The following is a 14,756-nucleotide window of genomic DNA, read 5'->3' on the forward strand; positions in this document are numbered from 1 at the left end:
TACTGAGAGTCTGGCATGAACATGTGTGGGATTTTGTCAGATGCTTTTTCTGCACCTATGATATGACTGGGTGGTGTTTCTTCTTTAGCTTGTCAACGTCATGGGCTACAGTCTTTGCATTTTGAATGTCGACCCAGCCTTACAGACCTGACTTAGATCCCACTTTGTCATGGTGTGTAATATATATACATGTGTGTGTATATATATATATTAACACACTGTTGGGCTTCCCTGGAGGCTCAGTGGGTAAAGAATTCACTTCCAATATAGGAGACCCATGTTCGACCTCTGGGTCAGGAAGATCCCCTGGAGGAGGGCATGGCAACCCACTCCAGTATTCTTGCCTGAAAAATATCTCATGGACAGAGGGGCCTGGCAGGCTATAATCCAGAGTCGCAAAGAATCAGACATGACTGAACAACAGAACACTCATAGATATAGACTATTGGATTCAGTTGCTAGTATTTTGTTGAGGATCTTTGCATTTGTGTTCATGAGAGAGGAACAGGGCTGTGTGACCATTCTTGTGATGTCTTTGGTTTTGATATTAGAGTGATGGTGGTCCCCAGCTTGGTGATCTTGCTTCTCCTGAGCCTCCAGGACCTGACAGTGAAAGGGAACAGACCCCTGAGAGACCCCTTCTCCCTTCTCCTAACTCTTCCTTTTACTAAACTCACAACCTCATTCTTTTTTTTTTTTTAATTTCCACCTTGTCCTCTTTTTTTTTTTTTTTTTTTTTTTAATATTTATTTGGCTGTATTGGGTCTTAGTTGTTGGCATGCCAGGTCTTTGTTACAGCATTTGAACTCTTCATTGTGCATGTGTGATCTAGTTCCCTGACCAGGGATTGAATCTGGGCCCCCTACATTGGGACTGTGGCACCTTAGCCACCACGAGGGAAGTCCCTCATTTCCTTTAAAATGATTTGAAATTTCCAAGTAAATTAGACACTGTGCCCAGAGAGGAAGAGAGCAGATTTAACTACAGAATGTGCTCCTTGACACGAGTGGACTCCATCCAGCATGCTGAGGGCTGAGCAGACAAGGTGCATGGGGATGCTGCTTGCTCTGGTGCAGCCTGGATCTTCTGGGCCAAGTGGCCCTGTCCACCCAGAGACTCAGCCACATCTGGGGTTGGATTGAGCTGGGTGGCAACTCAGCTGGGGCGGAACCATGAAGCCGCCGTCAAAGAGAAACAACGCTGGACATCAGTCAAAGGCAGCAAAGGCAGGTTTTCCTCCACGACAGCTGCTGTCGGAGGGAGGAAAGCCAGGAGGCCTGAGCCCTGCTCCCCACACCAAGGCCAGAGCTCTGGAAGGCTGGGGCCCGAAGGAAGAGCGCAGGGCAGGGGTGGGGCCATGGGCCGGGCCACCTGGATGAGCTAACTGGACATACTGAGGCCACCCTAGGACAGGAGGCCTTGGGCCCATTGGGGCCAGAGGGTAGGCCCTGACCTCCCCAGAGACAGGGTGGGTAGAGAGCTAGAGGCTCACCGAGCAATCATTCCTTGGTCCTCAGAGATGGCTCTGGGCCCGGAGATTTACGTCTAAAGGGCAAGGCAGATTTGTCTAAAGAAATTGCTCCAGAGGGGCTCCAGGGGCCACCTGCCTAGCACCAGGCAGGGCTGAAACAGGCAGGAAATTCTCCTCCAGTGCTGAGGCCGTCCCAGGGCAGGGCCCTGAGTTGTCAGCCGCCAGCAGGCTGGGTCCATTTCAGAAGCCATCCGTGCTCAGAGTCTCGCGGTTCTCAAGCTCCTGCTTGATCTCCTCGGGGCTCCCTGAAGCCCCACTTACTTGGCCTTGGCCCTCGGTGCCAACAGTGGGGGAGCTGCAACCTCCCTGGCTCCTCATCTAAGCCCTGGCTGAGCCTTTGGCCCCTCCTCGTCTCCGAGGAGAGAAGCGGCTGGAGGCGTGCTCATACCCACTACATCCCTGAAAGGCCTCTCTGGAATCCCCCGCAGATGGACCGTGGCCTGGCGGCGAGCCCCCGGTCACCTTCCTCCGCACGGAAGAGGGCCCGGATGTCTCCTTCCCCAGGACCATCCCCCTGATCCAACAGTTGCTAAACGCCACGGAGCTCACGCAGGACCCAGCTGCCTACTCCAAGCTGGTGGCTGTGCTGGTCTACACCGCGGAGCGGGCCAAGTTCGCCACAGGAAACGAGCGGCAGGACTGGATGGACCTGTTCATTGACACCTTTAAACTGGTGCACAGGGACATCGTGGGGGACCCCGAGACCGCGCTGGCGCTATGCTAAAGCCGCAGGGCGCCTCCCCACCAGGCTGCGTGAGCTCCCGGGGGCTGCCTGCCTTACACTGCCAGGCTTGAGACAGCAAGAAGCTGTTCTCTCAGTCTGGAGGCCAGAAGTCCAAAGTCAAGGTGTCCTGGGCCACACACCCCCTGGGCCTCTAAGAGAGTGTCCTTCCTGCCTCTCCAGCTCCCCTCTCTGCCTCTGTGGTCATGAGACCTCTCCCCTTCCCCTCTGCCTCCTCCTACAAGGACTCTTGTGGTCACACTTAGAGCTAGATAACCCAGGATAGTCACCCCACCCCACCCCCCATCTCAAGGGAATTGTTCATTGATTTCTGGCTGCAAAGTCCTTTTTGCCATATAAGGTCACAGTCACAGAATCCAGGATTAGGACCTCTTGGGGGCCATTATCTGGCCAGAAAGAGATACCAGGAGAGCCTCACAGACGACCGAGCTTCCGGCTCCCCGCTGGCCTCTGCCCAGGGCGCCTGTGCAGTCCTCTTGTCCCCTGGCTGAGACATTGAGGAAACTCCCCCTGCCCATACCACCAGTTCCTACATCTCAGACTCTGCCTGCCAGGGACACAAGGGGAGTTTGCTGGGCAGTTTCAGTCCAGCTCGAAGCTGCTCTTCATCTGCACCACCACCAAGATAAGCTGCATCATTAATAAGCTCCTTAAAAAAAAGAAAAAAAAATCTACCAAAACCCTCGCTCCTCTGCCGGGAGCAGCACTCCAAGGACACACCCAAGCGTGTCCTTCAGGTGCTGTGAGCTCATCTCAGACATTCTATAAAAGCTGAAAAGCAAGGTACCTGAGTGTGTGCTGTGGTCAGCGGCTTGCTGGGGTGAATTGGTTGCTCGCCGGACCTTGAGGGTGACCCATGCAGCACAAGGGGGCGGGGGTCACCTGGTGCCTGCAGGACCCAAACAGGACCTTGCCCCCCTCATGGTTACTGCCAAGGGTCAGGATCTCCTTTTGATGGGGCCCCTGTGTGCCCAGCCCTGGGTCGGCACACCTGAGCTGTGACCAGAGCCCTTTCCTGCCCAGGTCAGGAGGGGTGACCAAGGGCTGAGGAGCTAGACCCAAGTGGGAAGGACCAGCCTGGTCCATGCCGAGCCCCCACGGTGGTTAGAGTTGCGATCTCAGCAGTGGCTTGGGGAAGGGGCTTGACTGCACATTCCTGGCCTGTGGACGGGGACCAAGCCTGTGGTCCCTCTTCTGTATGGAACAGGTTTTCCGCCAGTGTAATGGCATGCCCCATAGGTCTAGCCTCAGCCTGGCAGCAATCTTGCCCGCACACTGTCCAGCATGTCCAGGCTGGTGGCTACCCAGATGAGGGCAAGGGTGTCCTGGCCACACCTGTGCTCACTGTCCTACCAAAGCCTCATCTAGTTGAGGGGCCCCTCTCTCTAACGTTCCCAAGGTTGGAGAGATCTGGCCAGAGGTGGGTCTTTGAGTCTGAGGATCTTCTTGAGGTCTTTTTACACAGTCACACCCTCATTCCCCATGGACTGTGATCCTTTGGGGGGTATCCAATTCTTGGGTCAATAAAAGGTGCTTTATGGACCCCTCCCATGAGGGCCTGGAGGCTGCTGGGCAGAGATGGTGCTGGTAGAGTAAAAAGGGGACCCTCAGCCTCAGGACTGGGGACATTTCCTGGTGGCAGCACAACCAAGAGAGACGGTGTCGTCTCAGGGAGACAGGGTGGGAGTCTGCACCAACGTCCTGGGCGCTGTCAGGTGAGGGAGTTCCCAACCGCAGCGACCTCGGGGGAAGCTCCGGGGGTCTTAGCGCTCCTGTGGGCGGGGTGAGCGGAAAGAGGCGAGCGCGGGGCGTGGCCCGGTGGGCGCTCCAGGGGCCCGGCCGCCGGGCCTCACGTGGGTCGCCCGCGCACCACCCCTTCTCGCTCCTAGAGCTGTACGTGGCCCAGTGCACACAGCGGCCGGTGGACATCGTCTTCTTGCTGGACGGCTCTGAGCGGCTGGGCGAGCAGAACTTCCACAAGGCGCGGCGCTTCGTGGAGGAGGTGTCCCGACGGCTGACCCTGGCGCGCCGGGACGACGACCCACTCAACGCGCGCGTGGCACTGCTGCAGTTCGGGGGCCCGCGTGAGCAGCAAGTGGCCTTCCCACTGACCTTCAACCTGACCGTCATTCAGGAGGCCCTGGCGAGCGCGCGCTACCTCAACTCCTTCTCTCACGTGGGCGCGGGCATCGTGCAGGCCATCAACCAGGTGGTGCAAGGCGCTCGGGCTGGGGCGCGCCGCCACGCGGAGCTGTCCTTCGTGTTCCTCACCGACGGCGTCACAGGCAACGACAGCCTGGACGAGGCGGTACACTCCATGCGCAAGCAGAACGTGGTGCCCACCGTGGTGGCCGTGGGTAGCGACGTGGACGCAGACGTGCTCTCCAAGATCAGCCTGGGCGACCCGGCCGCCGTCTTCCGCGAGAAGGACTATGACAGCCTGGCCCAGCCCGGCTTCTTCGACAGGTTCATCCGCTGGATCTGCTAGCGTCCCCCTCCCAGCACCCGCACCCCCTCCAGGCCCCGGGCCGCAGCCCCGTGCCTCCTGCCCTACGGGCTCTGTCCTCCTGTCCATGGTGCTACTCCGACCCCACTGAGAGGTCCAGCCACTGAGGACTGAGTCTCCACCTATGAGTATAAAATCAGGCGCCAAGGACACCGGCCCACCCAGCTCCTACTGGGAATCCCATAGCTCTAGGCACCCCAGCCCTCCTCCCCTCTTCATCATCTGCCCTGCCCTGCCTTCTATGCCCTCCCGGGACCCCAGCGGCTTCCTGGGGTGCATTCTTCAGTAGACCTCCCTCAGCCCAGCCTCATTCACAGACTCATCCTTCACCGCCCCCCCCCCGCCCCCGTCCCCCGCAAAGGCTCTCTGCCAGCCCCAACAGCCCCCCTGCCGCTTCCAGGTCTCTAGAGGTCACCTCTCCCATCAGACTGAGCTGTGACGCAGGCCCCATACTCCCTGTGTGCACACACCCCAGTCCAATAAAGGCTTTGACCCCTCTTGCTCCCCAGCTTCCAAGTGACTCTACCAACAGGGATTCACATAACCCCCAGGACTGATCCTATCGCTGGGTCCCTCACACTGTTCTGGGCACCGAGATTTTGCTGGGCCTGGCCCCCTGTCCTTCCGTGTTCTGGGCTGAACTGTGTCTCTTCCTAGAACTCCCAACGTTCAAGTCCTTCCAGACACCGGCACTCCCAAAGGACAGGACAGCCTCAACCATGGAATGCACCTCTCTCTAGTTGACTCTGGGCTGAAAACAATGTACTTGGTTGATGAAGTCTCACTCTGCCCCCGAACCAGGGCCAGAGTGCTTTAGGGACACTTGTTGGTGTTTGTATGACGATATTTGTGGATAGAGATAGCTGGTAGAGAGATGATGGAGAGGTGGTAGAGATAGAGGGTAGATAGATCAGTGATAGAAAAAGATGATAGGTAGGTAGATTGATTGATGGGTATATTGATGGTCTTAACAGAGTGATAGATGATAGATGTAGGTAGAGGAGAAATGAGACAGAGGCGGTGTTTTTCTGGCGGCCTCGGTGATTTTGTGTTCAGACACCCACATCTTTTAAGTTCACCCTGGGAAGTGCCCTCTTAAACCTGGGCTGTTTATCATCTGCAGGGCCTGGCCTAGCAAAGGGCCTCAACAAGGGGCCTTAAGCACAGTCTGGAGGCCAGCGGTTGACCAGGTGTCCGGGTGTCTGCTGGGCCATCATCCTCCTAAGGCTGTTGGGAGGGATCCTTCCAGATCCTCCAGCTCCTGTTGCCCCCTCAACCTGCAACATCCTACAACATCCTACAACGCATGTTCTCCCGGCCCGTCTGTGTCCATGTTTCCCTTTAGCACATGGACACAGTCATGTTGGATTAGGGCCCATTCCACCCAGGATGACCTCATCTCAGCTAATCACAGATGCCATGACTCTACTTCCAAATAAGGTTAAATTCTGAGCTGGGGGCTAGGACTTGAACGTGGGAGTTTGGGGAAGGGAGACACAGTTCAGCCCAGAACATGGGGAGGGGGCATGAGACCGACTCACTCCGCCTCTCCTCGTCTGCCTGTGTAGCCTGCAGCTGGAGGGCAGGATATCCCACCAAGTACCTTCCCTTCCTCCGCTCCTCTCTCCTGCTAGAGAACCCAACAAAATGCCAGCACCAGACAGAGAAGAGTGCCCAGGTCTCAGAGCGCAGTGCTGGTGCCTGTGAATTTCCAGGGGACATGGCAGGGTGGAGGGGAGGGGATGGCAGGGGTCCCTCCCTCCGGGTCTCCAGAGTTCTGCCCAGTGGGCCCTGCACAGGTCCCCTCTGCAGAGGGAAGGGCACACACACACACTCTCTCTCTCTCTCTGTAATGCTGGTGAGTGGGTGGGCAGGGTCCTTCCAGGGCGCAGGCCACCCTGGAGAGCTGCAGCATGCTCACCACACTGGCATCCCCCAGGTTCTCCCCTGAGGGCCCCAACCTCCCCAGAGGGCAAGGGCACAGCCCCCTCTGAGGGCTGTTCTCTGAGGCCCTACCTGTCTAGGTCTCAGCCCTTGGGGGACCCCCAGACTCACTCCCTGCCACATACATGTGCTGATATGATGGTTTCCTACAAGGCCCTTCGCTCCATACACATGGGACACCCTCAGACCTCTAGCAAGGCCAGGTTTGCTGCCCCCCCCCACTCTGCCTTCTCACCCCCACCCAATCCCACTCAATGTGGATCCTCTCCCCTGAAAGCAGTGGACACAAGTGAAGGAAACCCAGCAAAAATGAACCCAAATGGGCTCACTTGGGGCAAAGATCACAAAAGGAAGCCAGCAGAGTGGCCACAGGACCCACAGGACAGTGAAAGTTGCCAGCCACCCCTCCAGCCTCCAAGCAGGCATCGCCAGCATGAACTGTCCATGAGCTGGGACTCCAGGTCCTCGTGGGAGCCCAGTGACTCTTAGGCAACAAAAATGTGCACAAGGCCATGGGTCCACCTACCTAGGAATGGCATCCTTATTCCAGGACCAAAACACAATGTTTGAGAAGGACCCTCAGCCTGAGTGGATGTCACACCTGTCAACTCCACTCCCCACAGGACGGACAGAGTCAACCCAGAGAGTCTAGGCCCTTGAAGTGTCCACAAGGGGCCTGACCGGCCACACTCCTGTCTCTAGAAGGCACATCCCCTCACTGGTGTCCCCACACAGACACCCCACGTGAATAACCCCACAATAAAGCCCCTTCACCAGCACCCCTCAGCAACAGCTCTACACAAACATCCCCTCACCAAGGACCCTCACCAATGTCACCATTCTAATATCCCCACACCAATGTCCACATGAATGTCCCCTCACTAACATCCTGTCATCACTCAGCAATGCCCACACAAATGTCACCTCAGCAGCATGCCCTCACTAACATCCCCTCAGTAATGTCCCTCAGTAACAACCCCTCACTAACGTCCCCTCAGTAACGCCTCCTCACTAATGTCCCCTCAGGAACGCCCCCTCACTAATGTCCCCTCAGTAACGCCCCCTCACTAATGTCCCCTCAGTAACATCTCCTCAGTAACACCCTTCACTAGTCTCCTCACTAGTTTCCCATACTAACAGTTCCTAGTGTTCCCTCAAAAAACGTCCCCTCAGTAACGTCCCCTCACCAGCATTTCTCACTAATGTCATCTCACTAATACACTTTAAGAGACACCTGGAGTAACAGGCAAATCTGGCCTTGGAGTACAAAATGAGCAGGGCAAAGGCTAACAGAGTTTTGCCAAAAGAACGCACTGGTCATAGCAAATACCCTCTTCCAACAACACAAGAGAAGACTCTACACATGGACTTCACCAGATGGTCAACACCGAAATCAGATTGACTATATTCTTTGCAGCTGAAGATGGGGAAACTATATACAGTCAGCAGAAACAAGACTGGGAGCTGACTGTGGCTCAGATCATGAACTCCTTATTGCAAAATTCAGACTTAAATTGAAGAAAGTAGGGAAAACCACTAGACCATTAAGGTATGCCCTAAATCACATCCCTTATAATTATACAGTGGAAGTGACAAATAGGGATTAGATCTGATAGACAAGTGCCTGAAGAACTATGGATGAAGGTTTGGAACACTGTACAGGAGGCTGGGATCAAAACCATCCCCAAGGGAGAAAAAAAAGCAAAAAGGCAAAATGCTTGTCTGAGGAGGCCTTACAAATAGCTGAGAAAACAAGAGGAAAGAAAGGCAAGGAGAAAAGGACAAACAAATCCATCTGAATGCAGAGTTCCAAAGAAAAGCAAGGAGAGATAAGAAAGCCTTCCTCAGTGATCAGTGCAAAGAAATACACTGAAAACAATAGAATGAAAAGGAAAACAACAGAATTGGAAAGACTAGAGATCTCGTCAAGAAAATTAGAGATACCAGGGGACTATTTCATGCAAAGATGGCCACATAAAGAACAGAAACAGTGTGGACCGAACAAAAGCAAAAGATATTAAGAAGAGGTGCCAAGAATACACAGAAGAACTATACAAAAAAGATGTTAATGACCCAGATAACCACTATGGTGTGATCACTCACCTAGCGCCAGACATCCTGGAATGTGAAGTCAAGTGGGCCTTAGGAAGAAGCATCACTACAAACAAAACTAGTGGAGGTGATGGAATTCCAGCTGAGCTATTTCAAATCCTAAAAGATGATACTCTGAAAGTGCTGCACTCATTATGCCAGCAAATTTGGAAAACTCAGCAGTGGCCACAGGACTGGAAAAGGTCAGTTTCATTCCAATCCCAAAGAAAGGTAAGGCCAAAGAATGTTCAAACTACCACACAATTGCACTCATATCACATACTAGCAAAGTAATGCTCAAAATTCTCCAAGCAAGGCTTCAACAGTATGTGAACCAAGAACTTCCAGATGTTCAAGCTGAATTTAGAAAGGCAGAGGAACCAGAGATCAAATTGCCAACATCTGTTGGATCACAGAAAAAGCAAGAGAATTTCTCAAAAATAAAAACATCTCCTTCTGCTTTAGTGACTACACAAAACCTTTGTGTGAATCACAACAAACTGTGGAAAATTCTTCAAGAGATGGGAATACCAGACCACCTGACCTGCCTCCTGAGAAATCTGTATGCAGGTCAAGAAGCAACAGTTAGAACCAGACGTGGAACAACAAACTGGTTCCAAATTGGGAAAGGAGTACATCAAAGCTGTATATTGTCACCCTGCTTATTTAACTGCTACGCAGAGTACATCATGCAAAATGCCAGACTGGATGAAGCACAAGCTGGAATGAAGATTGCCAGGGAAAATATCAGTAACCTCAGATAAGCAGATGGCACCACCCTTATAGTAGAAAGCTAAGAGGAACTGAAGAGCCTCTTGATGAAAGTGAAAGAGGAGAGTGAAAAACCTGGCTTGAAACTCAACATTCAAAAAACAAAGATCATGGCATCTGGTCCCATTAGTTCAGTTTAGTTCAGTCTCTCAGTCATGTCCGACTCTTTGTGACCCCATGAACCGCAGCACACTAGGCCTCCGTGTCCATCACCAACTCCCAGAGTCCACCCAAACCGATGTCCATTGAGTAGGTGATGCCATCCAACCATCCCATCCTCTGTCCTCCCCTTCTCCTCCTGCCCTCAGTCTTTCCCAGCATCAGGGTCTTTTCCAGTGAGTCAGCTCTTCGCGTCAAGTGGCCAAAGTATTGGAGTTTCAGCTTCAGCATCAATCCTTACAATGAACACCCAGGACTGATCTCCTTTAGGATGGACTGGTTGGATCTCCTCACAGTCCAAGGGACTCTCAAGAGTCTTCTCCAACACCACAGTTCAAAAGCATCAATTCCACTGAAAAATTAAAAATTAAAAAAAAAAAAAAAAAAAGCATCAATTCTTGGGCACTAAGCTTTCTTCACAGTCCAACTCTCACATCCATGTATGACTACTAGAAAAACCATAGCCTTGACTAGACAGACCTTTGTTGGCAAAGTAATGTCTCTGCTTTTTAATAAGCTATCCAGGTTCATCATAACTTTCCCTCCAAGGAGTAAGTGTCTTTTAATTTCATGGCTGCAATCACCATCTGTAGTGATTTTGGAGCCCAGAAAAATTAAGTCAGTAACTATTTCCACTGTTTCCCCATCTATTTGCCATGAAGTGATGGGACTGGATGCCATGATCTTAGTTTTCTGAATGTTGAGCTTTAAGCCAATTTTTTCACTCTCCTCTTTCACTTTCATCAAGAAGCTCTTTAGTTCTTCTTCACTTTCTACCATAAAGGTAGTGTCATCTGCATATCTGAGGTTATTGATACTTCTCCCAGCAATCTTGATTCCAGCTTGTGCATCCTCCAGCCCAACGTTTCTCATGATGTACTCTGTATATAAGTTAAATAAGCAGGGTGACAATATACAGCCTTGACATACTCCTTTTCCTGTTTGGAACCAGTCTGTTGTTCCATGTCCAGTTCTAATTGTTGCTTCTTGACCTGCATACAGATTTCTCAGGAGGCAGGTCGGGTGGTCTGGTATTCCCAACTCTTGAAGAATTTTCCACAGTTTATTGTGAACCACACAGTCAAAGGCTTTGGCATAGTCAGTAAAGCAGAAATATATGTTTTTCTGGAACTCTCTTGCTTTTTTGATGATCCAGCAGATGTTGGCAATTTGATCTCTGGTTCTTTTGTCTTTTCTAAAACCAGTTGGAACATCTGGAAGTTCATGGTTCACATATTGCTAAAGGCTGGCTTGGAGAATTTTAAGCATCACTTTACTAGTGTGTGAGATGAGTGCAATTGTGCGATAGTTTGAGCATTCTTTGGCATTGCCTTTCTTTGGGATTGGAATGAAAACTGACCTTTTCCAGTCCTGTGGCCACTGCTGAGTTTTCCAAATTTGCTGGCATAATGAGTACAGCACTTTCACAGCATCATCTTTCAGGATTTGAAATAGCTCAACTGGAATCCATCACCTCCACTAGCTTTGTTCATAATGATGCTTCCTAAGGCCCACTTAACTTCACATTCCAGAACTTCATGGCAAATAGATGGGGAAACAATGGAAACAGTGAGAGACTTTCTTTTCTTGGGCTCCAAAACCACTGCAGATGGTGACTGCAGCCATGAAATTAAAAGACACTTGCTCCTTGGAAGAAAAGCTATAACCAACCTAGACAGCATATTAAAAAGCAGAGACATCACTTTGCTGACAAAGGTCTATCTAGTCAAAGCTATGGTTTTTCCAGTAGTTATATATGAATGTGAGAGTTGGACCATAAAGAAATCTGAGTACCAAAGAATTAATGTTTTTGAACTGCGATGTTGGAGAAGACTCTTGAGAGTCCCCTGGACTGCAAGGAGATCAAACCAGTCAATGCTAAAGGAAATTAGTCCTGAATATACATTGGAAGGACTGATGCTGAAACTGAAGCTCCAATACTTTGGCTACCTGATGCAAGAATTGACTCATTAGAAAAGACCCTGATGCTGGCAAAGACCGAAGGCAGGAGGAGAAGGGGAGGACAGAGGATGAGATGGTTGGATGGCATCACCAACTCAATAGACATGAGTTTGAGCAAGCTCTGGGAGTTGGTGATGGACAGGGAAGCTTGGCGTGCTGCAGTCACAAAGAATCAGTCACAACTGAGCAACTGAACTGAACTGAACTGCATACACTTCCAGTTCCATCTCTCATAGACTTTCCTTCAACAATTTCCTCCCCAGTGACCCCACGCTAACATCCGGCTCTGTCTCTACCATTATCACATCACCCACATCCACACACTGATGTCCCCTCAGCCAAGCCCCCCCACCAACACCTCGTCACATTGTCTCTCAGGCACATGCTTCACCAAAGTCTGCAAGCCAACATCCTTTCACTAACATCCCCACAAAAACGCCTCCCACTAATATCTCCTCAGTAACCCCCTCTCACATTCATGCCTCACAAACCACCCATCACCAGTATCCCTCACTAAGGCGTCCTCAGCAGATCCCCACACTAACAGCCCTCACACACTTCACCATGTGCCCTCAGGGACACCCCACACTAACATTCTCACTAACCTCTCTTCCCAACATCACCTCCCCAACATCCCCTCAGTAGAGGCCCCCACACCTCATCACTCAGTTCCCCTTACTAATGTCCCTCAGCCACTTTCTTCTCCAAAGTCCCCTCAGGAACATCCCCTCATTAACATAACTTCACCAGCCTCTACACCTTAGTCCTCTCACTGATGCTTCCTCACAGCAGGCCTTCGTGACGTCCCCATGTCCACCTCTGCTCACTAGCCCCCTCAGCCTCCGCACTGCTGTCCCCTCAGTCCCACAGCTCGATGGCAGCCACTTGGGCTTGAGGCTTAGGTGCCGCTTGAGCCCCTGCTGGGTGCCCACCATGCAGTGGGGCCAGCTGAGCCAAGGCTGTGGGAAAGGAGGGGGAGACCCTGTGTTTCTAAGCTGACCTCACCCTCACACCCCCCACCACCTGGAGAGACCCCACACGCCTCACCTCCCAGCCCCTCAGCCTGGGAGGAAATGGCAAAGACAGCTGAGGAGTGATGCACGGAGGCGCAGAGAGTCAGGACCAGTGGGCTGGGGGTACAGGGTGGGGCACATCACCCAGTGCAGGGGGAAGGGAGGGAGGTCGAGTTAGGGGCAGAGGCCGGTGCACCAGCAGATGAAAGCGCCCACATCTCCAGGAGGGCTAGCAAAAGTAATGATTGTGAGCATCTATCAATATAGCTGCCTCAGAGAAGCAAACAGGAGCAGATGAAGGAGTTGTGAAGGGGCCACGCCGCCTTGGGGAGAACGGGACCCTCGGATGTGCTGTTGCCGAGTGGCTTTAAAAACCCACTTGCAGTTCTTCTGAATGTCCCTAGAAAGGAACCCAGTCCCACCCCAGACAGCCTGCAGGACCCCTCCCCACCCACTGCGCTGCCCCATACAGGCAGGCCCCAGGTGAGCCTCTGAGACTGCTGAGCGCTGGCCCCTCTCCTGTCCCCACACTCCACACTGCATCCCAGCTCACTTTCTCTCCTGAGTTCACCCCTTGGGGACCTTCCCAGAACTTTCTTTGCATTTGCACACAAACACGCATATGCGCTTGCACACACACACAAGCACACCCAGCGCATCCTGCTCGCACACTGCCCTTGCTGGTTTGATTTGTAGGAGCTTTTCTATTAGTCGATAGTAACTCAAATAGGTTCCTGACATTTGCTCTGGTTATCATGTCTTTTGCCAAAACAAGTTTTTAATTTCCCTATAAAGTATTGGGTTCTCCGCCTTGCTCCAGGAGGACAGACCCTCTACATCATTTTCTCTCAATATTCTGCATGGTTACCTAACAAATGCACACATACTTTTTGTTTTTCCCTTGTGCATAGCCCATCTGGAAAGAGTTTCAGGGTGTGGTGATGTTTTGAAATTACTTTTAATGGGAATGTCCTGGAAGTCAGAGGCTGCTATAGTACGAGCGGCTGAGGTGGGGAGACCCCACCCCTGGGAAGGAGCTGGAGGTTGATGGATATTTAGGACTGGACAGACCAGCGCCCAACAGAAAAACAGGCTACACATGTGAACAGACCACAGAGAAGGAAATCCATCATTAATATGATGAGACAGTCAACCTCAGATGTAACAGAAGTTTGAGGTGTGTTGGGAAGTGTATCTGTCAGTTCCTGCTACATAACAACCAGCCACAATGTCTCGTGGTGGGACAGTTGGCCTTTATTTCCTTCCTGAATCACCCACAGTCAGCCACGGTATCTCTGCCTAAGACTCCAGGGGCTACCTCAGGCCAGCTAATGTCTGGGGCTGTGGGTCGGTGGGGATGCTTGGGCCATGGCTGTGGCTGCTCAGGGAACCCTGTTCTCAGGTGGAGGTAAATGGTTCCAAGACAGGCAACAGGTGAGAGTCTCTTCTGACCTGGTTGTTACCATGCTCACCTCCTCTTCCCCATCCCAGCATCAGAGAGCTGAAGACACACACTGCTGTCAGCAGTGAGAACCGGGGCTCCTCCAAACTGCCACAGGGCTGCGAGGGAACTGGGGTGCTGTGGCTCAACAGGGCAATGCCCTAGGACTCAGGGATCCCCCACCCTGTGGGCTGGTGCAGGACACAAACGGGGCTGAGACAAGCAGCAGGTGCTGAGGGCATACATGACCCCGTTGACCCGAACATCAGCTCACAGGGAAAACTGGACGTCTGCGTGGGAATCATGGGCAGGGCTGTGGCCACCATGGAGCCGAGCCACGGGGGTGGGGGTCAGGGTCAGGAGGATTCTGTGGGGAGATGGTCACTCAGGACACGCACCTTTTTGAATGTGTCTCATATCTCACAATGAAATGGTAACGGAAATACAGGGAAAGGACAAGTGAATAAAATATTCATTACGTAGGAGTCTCTCTAACCCACTCAAGCCTTCTTGCCTGGAGAATCCCATGGACGGAGGACGGGATTCTCCCTGGTGGGCTATATTCCATGGGGTTGCAAAGAGTCAGACGTGACTGA

At 52.3% G+C, this 14,756-nt stretch overlaps 1 protein-coding gene across 2 annotated transcripts in view; it reads left to right on the top strand.

Moving 5' to 3' along the window:
- The window catches only part of COL6A2 (collagen type VI alpha 2 chain), a 31,970-nt gene extending 26,689 nt beyond the window's left edge, over window positions 1-5,281 (top strand). The window contains exon 28 of one of the 2 annotated variants that reach the window (XM_065942147.1): window positions 4,163-5,281. In XM_065942147.1, coding sequence (XP_065798219.1) covers window positions 4,163-4,761 — 599 coding nt within the window. In that variant the 3' untranslated portion in view covers window positions 4,762-5,281. Of the gene's footprint in view, window positions 1-1,959; window positions 3,068-4,162 lie in introns of those variants that run through there. The other variant, XM_065942148.1, reaches the window with a different exon arrangement.
- Window positions 5,282-14,756: the final 9,475 nt, after the last annotated feature.

This window comes from Muntiacus reevesi, chromosome 8 (assembly GCF_963930625.1).
Source record: "Muntiacus reevesi chromosome 8, mMunRee1.1, whole genome shotgun sequence".
NCBI classification, from domain to species: domain Eukaryota; kingdom Metazoa; phylum Chordata; class Mammalia; order Artiodactyla; family Cervidae; genus Muntiacus; species Muntiacus reevesi.